This window comes from Rosa rugosa, chromosome 2 (assembly GCF_958449725.1).
Source record: "Rosa rugosa chromosome 2, drRosRugo1.1, whole genome shotgun sequence".
Classification (NCBI taxonomy): domain Eukaryota; kingdom Viridiplantae; phylum Streptophyta; class Magnoliopsida; order Rosales; family Rosaceae; genus Rosa; species Rosa rugosa.
Window position 1 is genome coordinate 68,504,264 of NC_084821.1, and position 18,902 is coordinate 68,523,165.

The 18,902-nt window shown below is 40.5% G+C and overlaps 2 protein-coding genes and 1 long non-coding RNA gene across 10 annotated transcripts; 2 read left to right on the forward strand and 1 right to left on the reverse strand.

Annotated features, from left to right (window-relative positions):
* Window positions 1-1,337: 1,337 nt before the first annotated feature.
* On the reverse strand, window positions 1,338-3,471 carry LOC133734103 (uncharacterized). Of its 8 annotated transcripts, none has more exons than XR_009858073.1 (6): window positions 3,305-3,471; window positions 2,792-3,072; window positions 2,550-2,584; window positions 2,113-2,144; window positions 1,872-1,924; window positions 1,338-1,611 (listed from the first exon to the last, which is right to left on the reverse strand). It is a non-coding gene; the product is annotated as an uncharacterized LOC133734103 (long non-coding RNA). The 8 variants fall into 8 exon arrangements; XR_009858072.1 differs by having other exon boundaries at window positions 1,338-1,616; XR_009858069.1 differs by having other exon boundaries at window positions 1,338-1,680.
* Window positions 3,472-3,792: 321 nt separating this feature from the next.
* LOC133729666 (protein RTF1 homolog) lies at window positions 3,793-7,039 on the forward strand. Its single transcript, XM_062157229.1, has 2 exons — window positions 3,793-3,950; window positions 4,661-7,039. Exon 2 carries the CDS (start codon window positions 4,701-4,703, stop codon window positions 6,672-6,674), a length of 1,974 nt encoding a protein of 657 aa, XP_062013213.1. The 5' UTR covers window positions 3,793-3,950; window positions 4,661-4,700; the 3' UTR covers window positions 6,675-7,039.
* A 9,859-nt stretch (window positions 7,040-16,898) lies between these two features.
* On the forward strand, window positions 16,899-18,410 carry LOC133729487 (transcription initiation factor IIF subunit alpha-like). The gene has a single exon (XM_062157022.1). It carries the CDS (start codon window positions 16,899-16,901, stop codon window positions 18,408-18,410), a length of 1,512 nt encoding a protein of 503 aa, XP_062013006.1.
* Window positions 18,411-18,902: the final 492 nt, after the last annotated feature.

The window sequence follows — 18,902 nt, forward strand, 5'->3', positions numbered from 1 at the left end:
GTTGCAGGAGATGGGGCAATCACTACTCAAGTATCTACAAAGGAATAAGGAGTTTGAACATGAAAATTGACATTTTGAGATTTCACTTGACCCAACGGCAACGTGGTCTCAAGACTAATTTGGTGGACAAATTTTTGGCATCGGTGGAAGGTGAACTCCAGCAATATGAGGAGGAACTAGAGACTACCAGGTCCAAATTGTTTGAATTAGTGAATAAGAAAACCGATGTGAATAGAACTTTTATGTCTGCGATCTTGAAGACATGTATCTTGGGTGAGAGACTGGTGCATTGGATAAAGAGATACAATAAGCCTCATAACATTAGGAACAATGAGAAAGAAAAAACCCTCTGAGCTTGATTAGCTACCTAGCCCTTTTGATTGTTACTAGCTAGCTGTGTTTTTATTTCGTCCGGACTCTCAGTTATTGTTCTTTTGCTCGTTTATTTGATCCGCCATAACTTTTCCAGTATACTGTGATATTACTTTTCTTTCTAATTTTACAGTTATGAATTCATATGAGTTTCTGGTCATTTCTTGATGAAAGATGAACACTTGAATGTTAAATATAGGACTAAGATTAGGTGGCAAGTACGTAAAAATCAAGCATAACGCCATGAGTAAAGCAAAACAGTACTACTGAAATTGAAATATTATTGCTCAAATCAATGGCACGTCTTAGTGCTCAACACTCGAGAGACTCAAAGGTCGTTAGTAAAGTCATAAAACATTGTTAGTTATAACCCTATTTTCGTTTCTTAAATGTCATTTAAGCTTTCATTCTGTTTATAACTGATATATATTTTCAATCTCTAGAAGTTAACATCTAGCCTCCTTGATTCTTGATTTTATTTTACTTTTTAGACAAGTTATTATAGGGGGGTGAAATTTGCACCCACATATTTACAAACCACACCCATTTTCATTTTTTTAATAATATTTCATCCCAAATTTTTTTGTACTTCCTAAAATGCCCTCAAAAGTCAGATTTTCTTTTATTTTCTTTTTGGGTCTTTTCTTCTCTCTCTCTCTCCCTCCCTCTTCTCACGACAACAATTCCCCTCTTCTCTCTTTCTTCTCCAGATAACGACCTCTTCTCCATTGAAATTGGTCAACCTCAACCCTTCTTCTTTCCAACAGGTCACAATCCCAACTTTTCTCTTTATTATCTCACTATATCAACTCTAATTTCATGTTTAACTTTGTTTTTCTCTTCTGCAATTCAATCTTTCTTACTGTTCCTTCTCTTCTGGCTCATATCAAATTGGACAAGTTTCTTTCTTTATGATTTGTGGGTAATATGTTTGCTGATAAATTGAGAAATTTGGAGTCCTCATATCAAAGTACTGATCATACTACACCAAACTTTCAACTTTAACTCGTATCATATTACAGATGCTAGCTAGAATGATCTCATTTGAGCAAACTCTATTACTGCAATCATTACTTAAACTACCTAAAACCTGGTGAGCAGCGAGCCTTTTAGAAGGATCTTTACAGAGCATTCCTTGAAGCTTACCCTCCTTCACCAGGCCTTCTGCAAGCGCCAAAACTCTCTTAGCCGTGCAGCCACTTGGTATTTTGTCAAACTAAGGCATCAGAAGTTCCTTGTCTTTTCTAACAAAAGCCACATTCATGTTAGATCCTTCCGCAATAAATCCATCACCATCCAGCCAAATCGCTGTAAAAACTCAACTAAGCCCCTCTTATTAGGCAGTATGAAAAAAAATGGTCATTTTCAAGTTACATGAAGTATACTAACAGCATATATTCTCAAAGATTGAAACATTGAGTTAAATACTAATGAAAAACTGCGAACATCTGTCTAGAAATGTAACTAAAGCTAACATCAAAACTAAAAATATTAAGTACCTTCCAAATCTAAAGACAAATCGTCCCTTACAATATTTTCTTGTCAGTTCCACCTTAGAAAAGAAAAAGTCACTATTTGTGAATGATTTCGTAAATGGAAAAGAAGTGGTCTATTTGCAAACAATCCAAAAAGAAAAAATCAACAATTGGGAATTTCGGACTGTAATCAAAACTCAAATCCCTCTCCCACTTTTGTATTGATCTCACAAAACAAATACACACAAAGAAGATTGCTTCTCACCATAATGTGGCAGACTTGATTCCTCCTAAAACCTGTTTTTAGATAGGAAAATAACAAAAGGCAAGGATGTCAAATTTCTTCGAAATAAGCATAAAAAACATTATATAAACAATAGCAAATCACTAATAAGGTATTTCTACAGAAATTATGTATTTCTAAGAATTCCACATGCCTACAGAGTCAATACAATTTCAATAAAAGTTGCCAAACAGATTTATTGTTCGTAGACATCAACTTGTTTTTGCCTCATTTTATACTGGCTCATGTCATAATCTAAAAATGTAAGACATTCACGAAAGAAAGCTCTACTTAATTGAAAAAAAAAAAAAAATAACCAATGGATTAGTATATCAGTGTAAACACTTCCGTAGCTGGAAATTTTATCAACAAAGAAATCAAGTGCAGGAATTATCAAATAAGTTAATTGGATTACTTACAGCAACTTTAGAAGTGGCATTACCATAGCCAGTCCCTGCATTAACAGTTACAAATAGTACAAATCAGTCCCTCTACCATGAATTACCCATGAGTAAATGACCAAGAACACGTCAAACAAATATCTTTTATTGCCCAGCTATACTTCCTTTACCAACACAATATAGAGATTAGAAAAAATATAAAGAGCCCTTCATTATCATGACCTTGCCATATAAAAAAGAAGAGCATAATATTTTCTTACCTTGCTATGGTAAGATCGTGCTAAAATGTAGTAGGAATGTGACCTTGTTGGTCCCTGGTTGGTGATAGCAAGTGCAGTCTCAGTTAGTTGCTCAACTACAGACAGGGAGAGCCACTTCTTTTTTTTCTTTTGTTCTTCCTCTCTCCCCTTTTCTTTCTTCCTCTGAATCTCTTCTTGTTTCCCTTCTTCCCCTGTTCTCTTCTCCCTTTTTTTTTTTTCTTTTTTTTTTTCCGTCTCGTCTCTTTTTCTCTTTGTCCGTAGAACCCAAATGATTTTGCCCTCTGAAAACCCAAAAGTCACTATTATGCATACTATAATAGGAAATCAGTGATGCACAATCGCTCACTCGATCAAATATCCTAAACTTCTCATGCTATACCCAATTGAATAAAATTAGCAGAAATCAAAGAGCAAAAATAACCCAACTGAAATCAAAACTGAAACTTAATGTAAAATCCAATCCAAATTACGAACTCATAAACTAACTGAGAAGAATCAAGGAAATCTACTTACATGAGACTTGTTCTTTGACCTCAACAGCGATGGCAAGCCTGCACTCAGGAACTGTTTCTTACTATTCCCCTTAATTGACTTTTGAATGGAGAAGATGACCAATTTTCAATGGAGAAGAGGTCGTTATCTGGAGAAGAAAGAGAGAAGAGGGAGATTGTTGTCGTGAGAAGAGGGAGGGAGAGAGAGAGAGAAGAAAAGACCCAAAAAGAAAATAAAAGAAAATCTGACTTTTGAGGGCATTTTAGGAAGTGCAAAAAAATTTAAGATGAAATATTATTAAAAAAATGAAAATGGGTGTGGTTTGTAAATATGTGGGTGCAAATTTCACCCCCCTTATTATATTACTCAATTACTGATGTAATAAATAGATCGTTGCCGCCATAACACTCATCGATTCCATTTTTGCTTTGTAAAATATGACCCAAATCTATTCTCTAACGACATGTAGTTTTACAGATCGTGGTCGGTGGATTATGTTTTATTTTGCTGAGCCAGGTTACAACTATAAGAGGCTAAAGATCTTTCTTTCTCCTTCAAGCTGCGTTTTTTACTCTTGGCACAAAGGACAGTCCCTCATCTCACGGTGACCGTGTTCTGGGCATCTGAGCTGACTCACCGAGTCTTACATCACCAAAGACCCTACAAGGTAAAGCCTCCAATTCACCCAAATCTCTTATCTCTAGGGTTTATACTAATCCAAAAAAAAAAAAAGGATTTTTCAAAAATTTCAAAGCTTCAAGCTTGAAACTTTCTGGGTTCTGTCTGGTTGAGTTTGAATACCCTTATAGATCTAGACCGCAAGGAACCCAATTTCAGGTTATTTGTTTATTTCTGGGGTGTCCTCCCTTTTTGGGGTTTGATAAAGGTAAGAACTTTAGATTGTGTTTTGCAATATTTGATGCTTGAATGAATTTGGAACCAAAATCTAAGAGAAATTTGCATTGTGTATATGTCAGAATTGCTGAGTTTGTTTGAAATTTGAATGCTTTTGGTAAAGGGTTGTTTATTATGTTACTGGAAGCTATTAGAATTCTATAAAAATCATAGACCCTTGTCTGTTTTGGATTTTGAGCTCAAGTTTGGGGATTTAAGTGCTGGGTTTTTCATTTTGTAGTCTTTTTGTTAAGTACATTGGTATAGTGAATGCAATTATCTCTGAACCATAGTCATCTTCCTGATCTTTAATCTTTTCGGAAAGTGTACTTTTTTCGTTTATGATAAGTAGAAACTCACTCTTTGTGGCTTTGTGCTTAATGTCAAGTTTGACTAGTTTGTATATCAATCATATGAGAAGTTCATATAAAGAACACATTTCTCTGCTTTTGATAATACTGATTTCGGTGTGTTATCCAACAGTGTGTGAAACGTCAAAGAATACAGGGAGGCACGGAAGATAATGGCAGATTTGGATGATTTGCTCTTGGAGGCTGCAGGAAGAACAAGTTCGGGGCGGAAAAACCGGCACTCACATCCAACTTCAAAGAGGAGACGTGATGATTCATATTCTGATGGTGGAAGTGACTCTAGGGGTGAGGACTCTGATGATGGTCGGGGCTATGCGAGTAGGAAACCCTCTGGATCTCAAGTTCCTTTGAAGAAGCGGCTGGACCCTTCAGAAGTAGATGATGAACATGGCAGCCAGGAAGAAGGAGATTATAATGATAGCGGTTCTGACCGTGGGGGAGAGAGCAATGAATCTGATGTTGGCAGTGATCTTTACAAAGATGAAGATGACAGGCGGAAGCTTGCAGAAATGTCTGAACTTCAAAGAGAGCTGATTCTGTCTGAAAGAGCGCAGAAGAAAGATGATAAGAGTCTAAAGGAGAAATTCAGACCAAAGTGGGATAAAGGGAAGGCCACACAGTCCAGGAAAGTGACTCCACCTCTCCCATCTTCTCGAGTGCGCTCCTCAGCTAGATCTGCTGACAGGGCAGCTGCGAAAGATGATGCACTGAATGAGTTACGAGCAAAACGTTTGAAACAGCAGGACCCTGAGGCTCACCGTAAATTGAGAGATGCATCTAGAGGAAGTGCGGGGAGTAGGAATTTCTCACACACCAACAGGAAGTCTTTCTCTGCTGTCGGTCGGAGTAGCTCTAGTCAAAGTGACAGTGAAAGTCGGTCTCATAGTGATGATGAAGGATCAAGTGCAGATGATGCTATTGACAGTGATGATGAAAGGGGCACACTGGGACTAGTATTTGAAGATATAAAGGAAATTACCATTCGGAGGTCAAGACTTGCAAAGTGGCTTATGGAACCTTTCTTTGAGGAATTAATTGTGGGTTGCTTTGTACGGGTTGGAATTGGGAAGACTAAGTCTGGGCGGCCCATCTACAGGCTCTGCTCGGTCCGTAATGTTGACTCTTCAGATCCTGACCGGCAGTACAAACTAGAGAATAAAACCACACACAAGTATCTGAATGTCGTTTGGGGCAATGAAAACTCTGCTGCCAGGTGGCAGATGGCTATGGTTTCAGACTCCTTACCTCTGGAGGAGGAATATGATCAGTGGGTTAGAGAGGTGGAGAAAAATGGTGGCCGCTTGCCAAGCAAAGAGGATGTGTTGGAAAAAAAGGAAGCCATAAAAAAAACGAATACATTTGTCTACTCAGCTGAAACTGTGAAGCAGATGATACAGGAGAAAAAATCTGCTTCGTCAAGGCCATTGAACATTGCGCTTGAGAAGGACCGGTTGAGGAGGGAATTGGAAATTGCACAAAGCAAGCATGATGATGCAGAGGTTGAAAGGATCAAGGCAAGACTTCAGCAGTTGGACGCACGGCGACAATCACAGGGGAAAGATAGCAAGGCTGTTAGGCTTGCTGAGATGAACAGAAAGAATAGAGTTGACAATTTCAAGAATGCCTCAGGATTAAAACCTGTGAAAACAGGTTTAAAAGCTGGGGAGGCTGGTTATGATCCATTTTCGAGGAGATGGACCAGGTCAAGAAATTACTATGTTTCAAAGCCTGGTGAACAAAAAGATGATGTTGAGGAAACTGCTGTTGCTGCTGAGGCATTGGCAGAGGTGGAGACTAATGGAACAGAAGGGATAGTAGCAGTACGAGCTGGCTTGGTAGCCACAGCGGCAGCTCTGGAAGCTGCAGCTGGTGCTGGGAAGTTGATCGATACGATGGCTCCTGTTGATCAAGGAACATCGTCAAATCCATTGCACAATTTTGAGCTGCCGATCTCATTGGCCACGCTTCAGAAGTTTGGTGGGCCGCAAGGAGCTCAGGAAGGATTCATGGCAAGAAAACAAAGGATAGAAGCAACAGTTGGTTGCCGAGTCCCAGAGGATGATGGGAGGAGGCATGCATTGACGCTTACAGTTAGTGATTACAAGAGAAGAAGAGGGCTTCTCTGAAATGCAAATGTTGAGGCTCCAGCCAACCTGTCTTGAAAGAGGCAACATCAACTTTCTCGGCAAAAACTGAATTGGTGTTACTTTGCGAAGGTAAAGCTTATGCTTTGAAGTTTAAGCTATAAGAACTACATTTGTTTCATTGGTAGTGTACACTAGTATTGGTTGGTTCGTTGTATTTCCTGGTATGTGCAATTCTGGTTGGTTTCTGTTTTAGTTTGTTCACTTTGTTGTATGACTTATTTAGTTGAGAGAAAGCTCCCGACTTGCAGGTTTGCATCTTGGTTGCTCCAATAAGTGTATTATATTTGTAACCCTTATCTTCGCCATGTTTGGTGATAAATTGATACTGTTATCAGGCTTCGATACTTTTGGGTGTTTTTAGTTCGATACTTCGATAAATTGGTACCTTTCTCCGTAGATCACAAGTATAAAGATAATATAAATTTAACTTTTTTCCCCCCCTTTTTTGGTCAAAGATAATTCGACTGAAAACACCCAAAAGATACCTTGCTAATACGAGTTTTTAGTTCCTTTTTTAGTCCAGTTGAACAAAGAAGTAGATCATGTAATTCTGCTGCATGTTTAAGGACAAGAAAAATTGACAGAGAGAGAGAGGGAATAGAGATTCAAGTGTGTGTTTCATTTCATTCAATAGGAGGTATTTATAGGGATACATTTGAAGTAAATAATGATACAACTTGATGGCATCTTCATTTGTAGCCTTCCATTGTGGCATCTCCATTTGCAGCTCCACATTGTGGTTTGTGATGATGATTGCCACACTTGTTCCCCATTGGCATAAAGCTTGACTCACAAGTCACTATACCTATGCTATTCACTCAAATACTTATCTTATACATGACATAGACATTTTATACAATGAACAATACAACATGTTTCATATATACTACAACACTCCCCCTTGGATATTTCATGTCGATAGTATTTGTCTAAGCCGTGCGCTTCGAAATTGCCTCGTTAAAAACCTTGCCAAGTAATAAAACCCTGTGGGAAAAAACAACCTTGGTCGAAGGAGAAAAAGAGTGCAACGCGCATTAAGTGTGGAGTATGTTTCTAGATACTCCCCCTGATTTATTCTCCCCCTGAAGATCATGGGAGTTCGGATAACCTTCTTAATCCGATGCTCTTCACATGCTTCTCGAAAGGGCTTTTTGGTAGCGACTTAGTAAATAAGTCCGCTACATTATCCTCTGATCGGATTTGATTTACTTCAATGTTTAGAAGTGTTTGCTGTTGCTGATTGTAGAAGAATTTCGGTGATATATGTTTAGTATTGTCACCCTTGATGAAACCTAATTTCATTTGCTCAATACAAGCTGCATTATCTTCATAAATGCATGTAGGTTTATCTGTGGTAAACTTCAAACCACAAGTTCCTCGAATGTGTCTATTTATAGACCTTAGCCATATGCATTCACGCACAGCTTCATGTAGAGCAATAATCTCTGCATGATTTGAGGAAGTAGCGACAAGGGTCTGTTTTGTAGATCTCCAAGATATCGCCGTGCTTCCCATGGTAAAGACATAACCTGTTTGGGAGCGACCTTTATGGGGGTCAGAGAGATACCCCGCATCAGCAAATCCCATCAAAACATTATTTTTATTTTGATGGAGGGGAGGAGGAGAACGTCGGTCACCATTGATGGTGTCGCCGGCGTCTACATTACGGAAGGTGGCTTTTTGCCTCATGGGGTCTGATCTCATGCTTCCGTCTTTTCTTTTCTCTTTGTAGGGATAAAACAAGCCCATATCAATCATACCCTTTAAGTATCGAAAGATTGTCTTTATGCCAATCCAATGGCGGCGTGTTGGCGCAGAACTATGTCGAGCTAACAAGTTCACTGCGAATGAGATATCCGGTCTTGTGCATTGAGCTAAATACAATAATGCGCCTATCGCACTTAGATAGGGTACTTCAGCCTCTAATAATTCTTCGTCCTCATCCCTTGGACGAAACGGATCTTTTGTGGGCTCAAGACTTCGGCCGATCATGGGAGTACTTACAGGCTTTGCTTTATCTTCATTAAAGCGCCTTAGTAATTTTTGAGTATATGCTGACTGATGGATCATAATCCCATCACTACGGTGCTCGAGTTCTATTCCGAGGCAAAACCGTGTTTTCCCAAGATCTTTCATCTCAAACTCGGATTCCAAATATTTAGCAGTTTCTTTTAACTCATCTAGAGTTCCAATTAGGTTCATGTCATCGACATAAACTGCTACAATTGCAAATCCGGAACTTGTTCTTTTAATGAACACGCAAGGGCATATTTCATTGTTAACATATCCCTTTCCAATCAAGTAGTCACTTAGACGGTTATACCACATCCGTCCGGATTGTTTCAATCCATATAGTGAGCGTCTTAATTTTATTGAAAACGCGCTCCGTGGTTTAGAACCACTTGATTTTGGTAATTGAAGTCCATCAGGAACCTTCATATATATCTCTGAATCTAGATCCCCATAGAGATATGCTGTAACCACATCCATAAGCTGCATGTCAAGTTTTTCGGAAACTACCAAACTGACAAGGTAGCGGAACGTTATAACGTCCATTACGGGAGAGTATGTCTCCTCGTAGTCGATTCCAGGGCGTTGTGAGAAACCTTGTGCCACAAGGCGGGCTTTATATCTCATCACCTCATTTTTCTCATTACGCTTTCTAACAAAGACCCATTTATGGCCAACAGGCTTTATATTTGGTGGTGTCAGCATTATAGACCCAAATACCTGTCTCTTTGTTAGTGAATCCAATTCAGTCTGGATCGCATTTTTCCATTTAGGCCAATCCGCTCTTCGTTGACATTCTTCAACAGAGCGAGGCTCGATATCATCATATTCTATGATTCCTTTTGCAACATGATATGCAAACGCATCATCAATTGCCATAGAATTTCTATCCATCATCTCATGTACACTATTGTAATTTATGGAGATTTCTCTATTCTCTGGAGTTGGTTCTGACATTGGAGCGTCCCCCAATGATGTCTCTTGGACATAACCATAATCCGGAGTATTCTCGTGAGATGGATTATTCATATCTATGATTAATGGATTATTTTGTGCCAAACTCGCTTTCTTTCTTGGGCGAGAATCCATCGAACCTATAGGTCTCCCGCGCTTCCTGGCAGGAGCCATGGGCCTAGCCAATGTGTCACCCATAGAGGGAACGTTGGCGCCATTCTCATGTATTTTTGAGATGGCATTATGTCTTTTAGGGACATCAATCCTTGCAGGTATATTTGCAGCAGGTATGTGTGATCTCGTCACTTTAGCGATATCAGAAAACGCATCAGGCATCGATTCTGCTACGTTCTGAAGATCGAGAATTCTCTGCACTTCTTTTCAGATTGTGCGGTTCGGGGATCAAGATGGGACAAAGTGGGGACAAACCACGACAATTCCTGTCCTTTTTGATGAACATTAGTGTTCATGTCTCCCCCTAAAGGCGGGAAGACTGTCTCATCAAAGTGACAATCCGCAAATCTAGCGGTAAATAGATCACCTGTCAAGGGTTCTATGTAGCGGATTATGGTTGGAGAGTCATAGCCAACATAAAGGCCTAATCGTCTTTGAGGACCCATTTTAGTGCGCTGTGGTGGCGCAATTGGCACATAGACTGCACACCCAAATATGCGTAAATGTGAGATATTAGGCTCATACCCAGTTACCATCTGGGACGCAGAAAAAGGTTGGGTGGCAGTGGGCCTTAGACGAATAAGCACAGCTGCGTGTAATATTGCATAGCCCCAAGCAGAAATAGGGAGATTGGTGCGCATAACCAATGCCCTAGCAATCATTTGAAGTCTTTTAATGGCAGCTTCTGCGAGACCATTTTGGGTATGTACATGAGGGACAGGATGTTCAACCTCGATCCCAATGGACATGCAATAATCATCAAAAGTTTTTGATGTAAATTCCCCAGCATTGTCAAGACGAATTGACTTAATAGGATGATCAGGGTGGTGAGCCCTTAACTTAATGATTTGTGCTAGGAGTTTAGCAAATGCAGCATTTCTTGTGGATAAGAGCATGACATGTGACCAACGTGTCGATGCATCAACCAACACCATAAAATATCTAAATGGTCCGCAAGTTGGATGTATAGGTCCACAGATATCACCTTGTATTCTTTGCAAGAATGGTATATTTTCTTTAATGTCTTTTGCATAGGATGGTCTCGATCCTACTTTTGCTAAAGAGCAAGCTTTGCAAAACGAATGATATGCTTCAGAAGTAATTCTTTGAACCTTTCTTTGGTTCGTACTTCCTTTTGTTTTAAAGAATGGATGTCTGTGTGAAGTTTTTAATATACGGAGCATCATATCTCGACCTGGGTGTCCCAAACGGTCGTGCCAAAGTTTGTATGTGTCGGAATCCCATAAATTTTCATTCATGACATGGTTGGATTCAATGACTCTAATAGTGGTTGCGTACAATCCACTAGAGCGACACATGAGTTTCTCTAATACTCGTGTATTTCCGTAGTTATTAGAGGTGATGTAAAGGAACTCTTGTCCATTCTCACAATGTGTTTTCACATGAAAATCATTGGCTCTTATATCTTTAAAACTTAATAGGGTTCTTCCAGCCCTTGGAGCATATAAAGCTTTGGCGACATTAATATTTGTGCCATTCGGCAATAGAAATTGAGCTGGTCCACGACCATGAATCAATTGAGATGGTCCTGCCATCGTGGTCACTGAAGATTGACTAGGCGTCATCCATAAGAATAATTGCCTATGTCGTAATATAGTATGTGTGGTGCCACTATCAAGAAGGCATTCCAATTCTCCCGAAGACATACTGAAAAAATAAAGTTCGGAATATTAACACATGTCAATGACATTGATAATGCGATACTTTATTAATAGGGAAAATAGTCAATGATTACATCAAAGTTTCCAAAGTTTATTCCAATATAAAATTAAACTTTATACAAATTGTAATTGCTCAATCCGTTTGGTAATTCCAATAAAATATGACCAGGTAAGTAGAGAGATGTTGGTGGAGCGAGGCTCGCTTAAATACCCCGATCTCAATTACTTGCCTAGACATCATACTTCATTGGGTACGCCACATGAGAAAGAGTCAATTCAATTGTTATTTGACTAAGGCACATTTGCCGTTTTATTGGAAAATAGAAAAGACTATTTTAATCAAAGTCTGCGGCATCCTCGTGCTTTTCATTTTCAGCTTTGAAGTCTTTTATGGTGAGAATAACATCTTCACCATCTTCTTCTTCAGCAAGGTGAGCTTCTTGCTCCCTCATTTCCCTGTACTCCTTGTAGCGTGCAGCTAGTTGAGTACTTGCTTGGCATTGCTTAAACCAATGCTCGATTGATCCACACCTATGACACACGTCATTGTGGTTGACTTTCTTTATTTGAGGTGCACGTTGTGGATATTCCCTAGGCGGGTTGTTGCTGCTACTACCACGGCGTATTATGCGACCTCCACGGCCCACAGTGTTACGGCCCATGGTGTTGTTATATTCTCTTTTCCCACGTGTGGAATTGCCACCACGTGTGCCCGCTCCAAAGTTGCGGTTTCCTTCCTTATTGGGGCGGTTGTATGGACCCATTCGTCTGTCATGTCCCCTGTTATTAGGGTATACATGCCCCTTATTAGTAGGGTACCGCTCCTTGCGCCCTTTCTTGGGTGCATTATAATTTGCCTCATGAACGCTTTTGGTTCCTACGGGCCTTGAATTATAATTCTTCACAAGGATATTGTCGTGCTTCTCAGACACCGACAAAATATTGATAAGCTCATTGAACTTCGTAAGTCGTCCAACATTAAATTCAGTGCGATATTGCTTTGATAGTATAATTGCTGCGACGGGGAAGGTGGAGAGAGTCTTCTCAATTAGCTCTTCTTCTGTGAGAGGTTTTCCACAGAACTTCAGCATGGCTTTTAGCCGAAGAGCTTCTGAATTGTATTCAGCAACAGACTTGAAGTCGGAGAAGCGTATATTGTTCCATTGAACCTTCAAGTCAGGGAGGAGGGAATCTTGGATATTATCAAAGCGTTCTTCTAGCGCTACCCATAGGTCCCTTGCATCTTTGATGGACATATACTCTAATCTGAGTGCTCTGTCCATATGGCGTCGCATCAAGATAATTGCTTGTGCATGCTTTATGGGTGTTCGTTGGAACACAAGGCCCGCGTTTGGTGCCTGGATTATGGGCAATATCCCTTTTGATGTGAGATGGTTCTCAACGTCAGTTTTCCAACTATGGTAATCCGAACCAGTTGAGTCAAGGATTTGAAATTCGAGTCTAGGTTCATTCGACATCCTTGAAATATAAGAAGAAAAAGATGTATTAGTTTCAGAGTTTAAAACTTCCACGAAAAACTAAAACAATAAGATTTCCGAGCTATGCTACCAAGAAATCAATTTCCAAGAATATTTGGATTAGACCGAAACAATGATGTTTAATAGGGTCATAAGTCGATGCTTGCGGACGCTCTTAGTCCGAATATTATGAACACTCTTAGTTCATTGACTACGAACGCTCTTAGTTCGTTTAGCGTGAATTTCTATAATTCCGCTTTTTAATTGTAAGTTCCCAAAAAGAAAAAAGGAGGAGAAAAATAAATAAAAACTCAAAAGCGGGAACTTTTAGTAAAGAATACCTTGAAATAGTGTTGTCGGAAATGACCGAAAAAGTTGCCCAAAAGTTGCCGGAAAAGTCACCGGAAAAGTCGCCGGAAAAGTTGTAGAAAAGTTGCCGGAAAAGTTGTCGAAAAGTCGCCGGAAAAGTGTCCGGAGAGTGGCCGGAAAAGTTGCCGGAGAAGTGGCCGGAGAGTTGCCGGAAAGTTACTCGACAGATCTGTCGACAGCTGCTCGGCAGATGGCTCGGCAGCTGCTGCGCAGGTCCTCGGCGGGTGCTCGGCAGCTGCTGCGCAGGGGCTTCGGCAGGACTCGGCAGGTGCTGTCGGCAGGTGCTGCGCAGGGGTCTCGGCAGGTCTCGGCAGGGGCTCGGCAGCACTTCGGCAGGTCTCGGCAGCACTTCGGCAGGAGCTCGGCAGGACTCGGCAGGTCTCGGCAGCTGCTCGGCAGGGGCTCGGCAGGACTCGACAGGTCTCGGCAGCTGCTCGGCAGCACTTCGGCAGGACTCGACAGCGGTCCGGCAGCGGTTCAATTTTTCCGGTGGCCGATTCAGGCGGTTTCCGGCCGGTTCTGGAGGTTCTAAAACCGGTTCTGGGCTTCTTGGATCAAGGGCTTTGATATGAGCTAGGGTTTGGAGGTTTTTTGTTAGTTTGGAAAAATGACTTCGATCGGATTTTGAACTCCTCTACTCTTTTCAATTTCGATTCTAATTCTAGAGCAATTTCGTGCTGATAACGTGTTTAAGGACAAGAAAAATTGACAGAGAGAGAGAGGGAATAGAGATTCAAGTGTGTGTTTCATTTCATTCAATAGGAGGTATTTATAGGGATACATTTGAAGTAAATAATGATACAACTTGATGGCATCTTCATTTGTAGCCTTCCATTGTGGCATCTCCATTTGCAGCTCCACATTGTGGTTTGTGATGATGATTGCCACACTTGTTCCCCATTGGCATAAAGCTTGACTCACAAGTCACTATACCTATGCTATTCACTCAAATACTTATCTTATACATGACATAGACATTTTATACAATGAACAATACAACATGTTTCATATATACTACAACACTGCATAATTTGAATCAACATACAAAAATAATTCCAACATAAGTATAAAACTGGTATTCAGTAGAAATTTGCTCCCAATAAACATTAAATCAACGGTACAAGAAGAATTTACTCCCAAGTACGAAGTATTTGTCCTTTAGCTTGGAAATGTTTCCTTTTCTTCAGTTTCTTCTTTAGTTTCCTGCGTCTGTAAGAGAACTATTCCTTGGGGAACTATCCAAGAATGGTACACCATACTACTACGTCCTCCAGCAAACGTTCTGGTTGAACCATTCCACTCCATTAGCGCACCTTTTGGCCGAAGATAGGATGAATGATGAGCGCTAGAGGAGATATAATAGGTTCCGACTCCTCTGTATGATCATACGCCTGCCAAAATATAAAATTAGTTGTAATGATCTGAGAGACGGGCTTCATTAGTCCAGGTGTCTCGATTAAGCATATGCGAGCTGAACTCCTTAGCGGATTGCAAGTTCACCAGGAGCCATTTGTCCTGGACACAAGCAGCCTCTTTTGCCTATTCAAGGGAGCCCAGGAACAATAGCTTAAACGGAGGACGATATAAGGAAGCAAGGTTAAGATCAGCGCCACTATAATCATCATCTGATCTTGATGTGGTAGCTTCACATCTGCTGTCAGATTTCCATACGTCGACATCAAGCTGTTCAATCACTTGCTGATCCTCATGAAGTAAGAAAACTGTTGGGATATCGGTAGTTGGAAATTGCTATCCAAACATTCCCAAGATGTCTTCATGATTCTACGAGCTCTAGCACGATGCTCCGCGTTGGTATGGGACAAAACTTGTACCTCTTGAAGACATGTGAGTCTCTTAATCAAGTCCTAGTTCTCTTGGAGGAACTCAACCTCTCCAAATGGTAATCGCTTCAACTCCAAGGCCTGATCCCCAAATTTAACTGGAGCACTTTTCTTGCTATCTAAGAAAAGGGTACAGGGATAAAATGAGAGGAAGATGTATTGATCCATTAATGCCTTCATTATTAGTTTATTACCTTGTCCTGATCATCAACAAAAGTAAGAGTCTTCGAGTTGAAGTTCTTTATTTGGAACATCCTCAAGCAGTCTGCCTTCCATCCATCATATTCCTCCTTAACATAAGCCTACTTGGGATGAAGCTTCAGCTGTAGACCGATTTACCTTCCTTTCAACGTTCGTAATTATTTTTGTGAGTAACACTGGCTAATCTGGAGGGCTGAATCTTCTGGAGCATCCGCCGCAAGCCACCCTGCACTAACCACAAACCCTTCCTTCTTCAAAAGCAGCTTCCAAACATATTCAGCATAGTGTGGACAGATCGGAGCAATAAGGCGCGTCTGCACATCTATGAAATGCCGCACCAGATCATGGTTCATGCCCGTGGAACCACATTCCCTAGTGTACCAATCCCTGGCACATTGAAGGCCATGAAAGCCAGAATTGATGGCTTGTCCAAATCTGCTTTGCCTGGTCTTGTTCACAGCAATGTTTATCTCATTAGCAAATGCCCTGTCTGCATAACTATCCGAAGGGGCGCCTTGTCTCAAAGATGAACCCTAAAGTAGTTCCTTATACAAGAGATCCTCTAGTGAAACATTCCATGGCTAATCTTGCATGTCTATATACATACTGAGTTGTAAGCTTCAAAGCTTGATAAAAAGCCTCAGCCAAGGAGAATCGTACGGCATCAGCAGAATATATATGAAGTAATCTTGCAAGGCATGCATATTGGAAAACTTGGTTCAAACTTGCTGGGCACAGCTAAAACTAAAGAAGGCAAGGTGACATTGTCACCTGCTAGTCTATCATAGTCTGCACAAAACTCTTGTTTCAAGTGTTGGATTACCTTCCAAAATCCAAAGATTTGTCATTGATTTGAGGAAAGGAAAAGTTTCGAAACAACACACCTTGGATTCGGATTCATTAGCAGCATCGTTCTCTTCTTGCCACAAGGTTCGACACTTTGCCTCAATCTCTATGACGAAGTCTCTCATATCAGAAAAGCTCACCCGATCACCTTCACCCTGGTCTGCCATTGCGTCTAATTAATTAAGTTGGATTTTCCTCTTGAAAATAATGTTTTGCTATCTATTGTGAGTGAAGGGGCCAAAGGCCGTGCCTAATGAAACAAGTCCAATTAACCAAGTTTTTAATTGAATAAGGAAAGTAAATGTATTGAAGTAAATTGGCAAGTAACATAGTAAATTAATATAACCCAACTATAATTAGGAGTAAAATCCAAATAGTATTAGAAAACCTACCTAGGAAACATAAAGGTCCTCCCCTCCTCAGATTAGACCAGATTCTTGCCTGCACCGGAAAACGCATATATTCCCTCTTCATCCTCAAACAAAAAAATCCATCTTCAATTGAACAAAACCTCTGAAAAAACCAAGCCTCTGAACAAGAGGCAATTCGATTTCATCTCAATCTATACGTGAATCGTTAAATTCTGAGCTTCGCAACTATAAACCCTAGCTAGCTTTTTAGTTTCTAACCCTAATCTTCAACCTGAAGATGTCAACCGATTTGTTGTTAAAGCCGTCGTGCCAAGTCCGCGGATGTGGATCGACTTCTGACTTGTACGGAAGCAACTGTAATCACATGACTCTGTGCTTCTCATGTGGCAAGTCCATGGCAGAGAACAAAGCCAAATGCATCCAATGCGACGCCATTGTCACTCGCTTAATTCGCGAGTACAATGTTCGGCGGGAAAGTACTGTCAACAACAAGAACTACTTCATTGGCAGATTCGGGACGGGTTTGCCAAACTTTTCGAAAACGAAGAATCCTTCTCAGAATAAATGGTCTCTTCGTAAGGATCTTCAAGACCCAAGAAAGAACAAGGAAGAGCAGAAAACTAAACCATGGGTCTTGGATGAACTAACGGGCCAGTCTCGGTATCAGGGTCATCAAGAAGGTGCACAGTCTGCAAGTTACTACCTACTAATGAAGCAAGGAAAGGAGTTTTCGGCTGTTCCGGCTGGTTCTTGGTTCAACTTCAACAAGGTTGCACAATATAAGCAACTTACTCTAGAGGAAGCGGAAGAGAAGATGAATAATAGGCAAAAGACTAATCGAGATGGATATAAAAGATGGATTATGAAATTTGGAAACGGACCTGAAAAAGTTACTGGTGATGATGGTGGTGGTGGTGAAGGAAACTTCTCTGACAATGAGGAAGAAGAAACAACCAGGAAAAGATATAGACTTGGATCACTCAACAAAATAGGCGGGGATGGTGATGATGATGAGGATAATCTTATAGGTGCAAACGAAGATGGTGACTTAAATGATGATGGTAGTGACAAGGGTAGTGATTGGGAGCACGAAGAAATTTTCAGTGATGATGATGAAGCTGTAGGTAATCCTGATGAACAAGAAGATTTCGAACATGAGGCTCCAGCTCCACCGGAAACTAAGCAGGATGATGATGGTAATGAAGAGGAGGCCGGGCTGACTGAATCAGGGAGAGAGTTGAAGAAGCTACTTGGGAGAAGTGGTGGCCTGAATGGTATTGATGAGGAAGAGGAAGATGAAGACGACGATGATGAGGATGATATGGATGAGGATATTGGCTTATTGCCTCCGGCACCAAAGCAGAAGGATGCACCCAAACAGCTGGAACCATTTGACAACAGATCCACAAAACCAGTTACGAAGGGAAAGAGAAAACTAGATAGTGATCAGGCTAATAAGGCATCTAACACTGCACCTCCGAAGAAGATGAAGACTGAAAATGAACAAAAATCATCTGTCAGAGAGAAGCCAGCTGCTTCTGAAATTAGTGTGCACGCCAAAGTTACTCAATCCTTGAAAACTGGTTCTGCTAGTCCGGTATCTGAGGAAGAAATTAGGGCTCTATTGATGCAAAAGGCACCAATCGCCCTACCTGATTTTGTTAATAACTTCCCGGAAAGACGCAAATATTCCAAAGAGCAGAAGGATGCTTTTACAGCAATCGTTAAGAAAGTATCTGAGCTAGAGAAGAAGAACGGGATCAGCTATGTTGTATTGAGAAAGAAGTGAATGATTCTACTGCCAGAATTCACATATCAGCCTTAGATTTGTTCAATAAAGGTAGCATAACGTACTATTTGAAGAACAATTATACTTGACCGCTTTGGATCTTGAGATATCCAATCTCTAGACATGCATATGTGTTCTTATGCTCCTTAATTATGTAAGTGACATGCAGTGAGGGAAATACATTAGACATGCATCTTTGAAGCTTATGCTCTTCTAATCTAGCTTCTTTCTTTCGCATGAAAACCTTCAATGTATTAATCCACCATGCGGTCCATGCTAGAATATACAAGCATGTACTATTGACTAGTGTGATTCATTTCACTTTTTGCAAAACTTTACATGTTAGGATAAAATCTTCAATTTGACCAGAAAGTGAAGAAGATAATTTAGGATTCGTAAAACTAAGATGCTACATTGTGACAGTCTTGATCCGGCTCGGACAATTGTTAAACCTAATCAACTATGTTAGTCGTTGATATTCCGAAGCCGAGA

Coding starts and splice junctions, on each gene's coding strand:
- LOC133729666 (XM_062157229.1), top strand. CDS start 4,701: ATGGCAGATTTGGATGATTTGCTCTTGGAGGCTGCAGGAAGAACAAGT.
- LOC133729487 (XM_062157022.1), top strand. CDS start 16,899: ATGTCAACCGATTTGTTGTTAAAGCCGTCGTGCCAAGTCCGCGGATGT.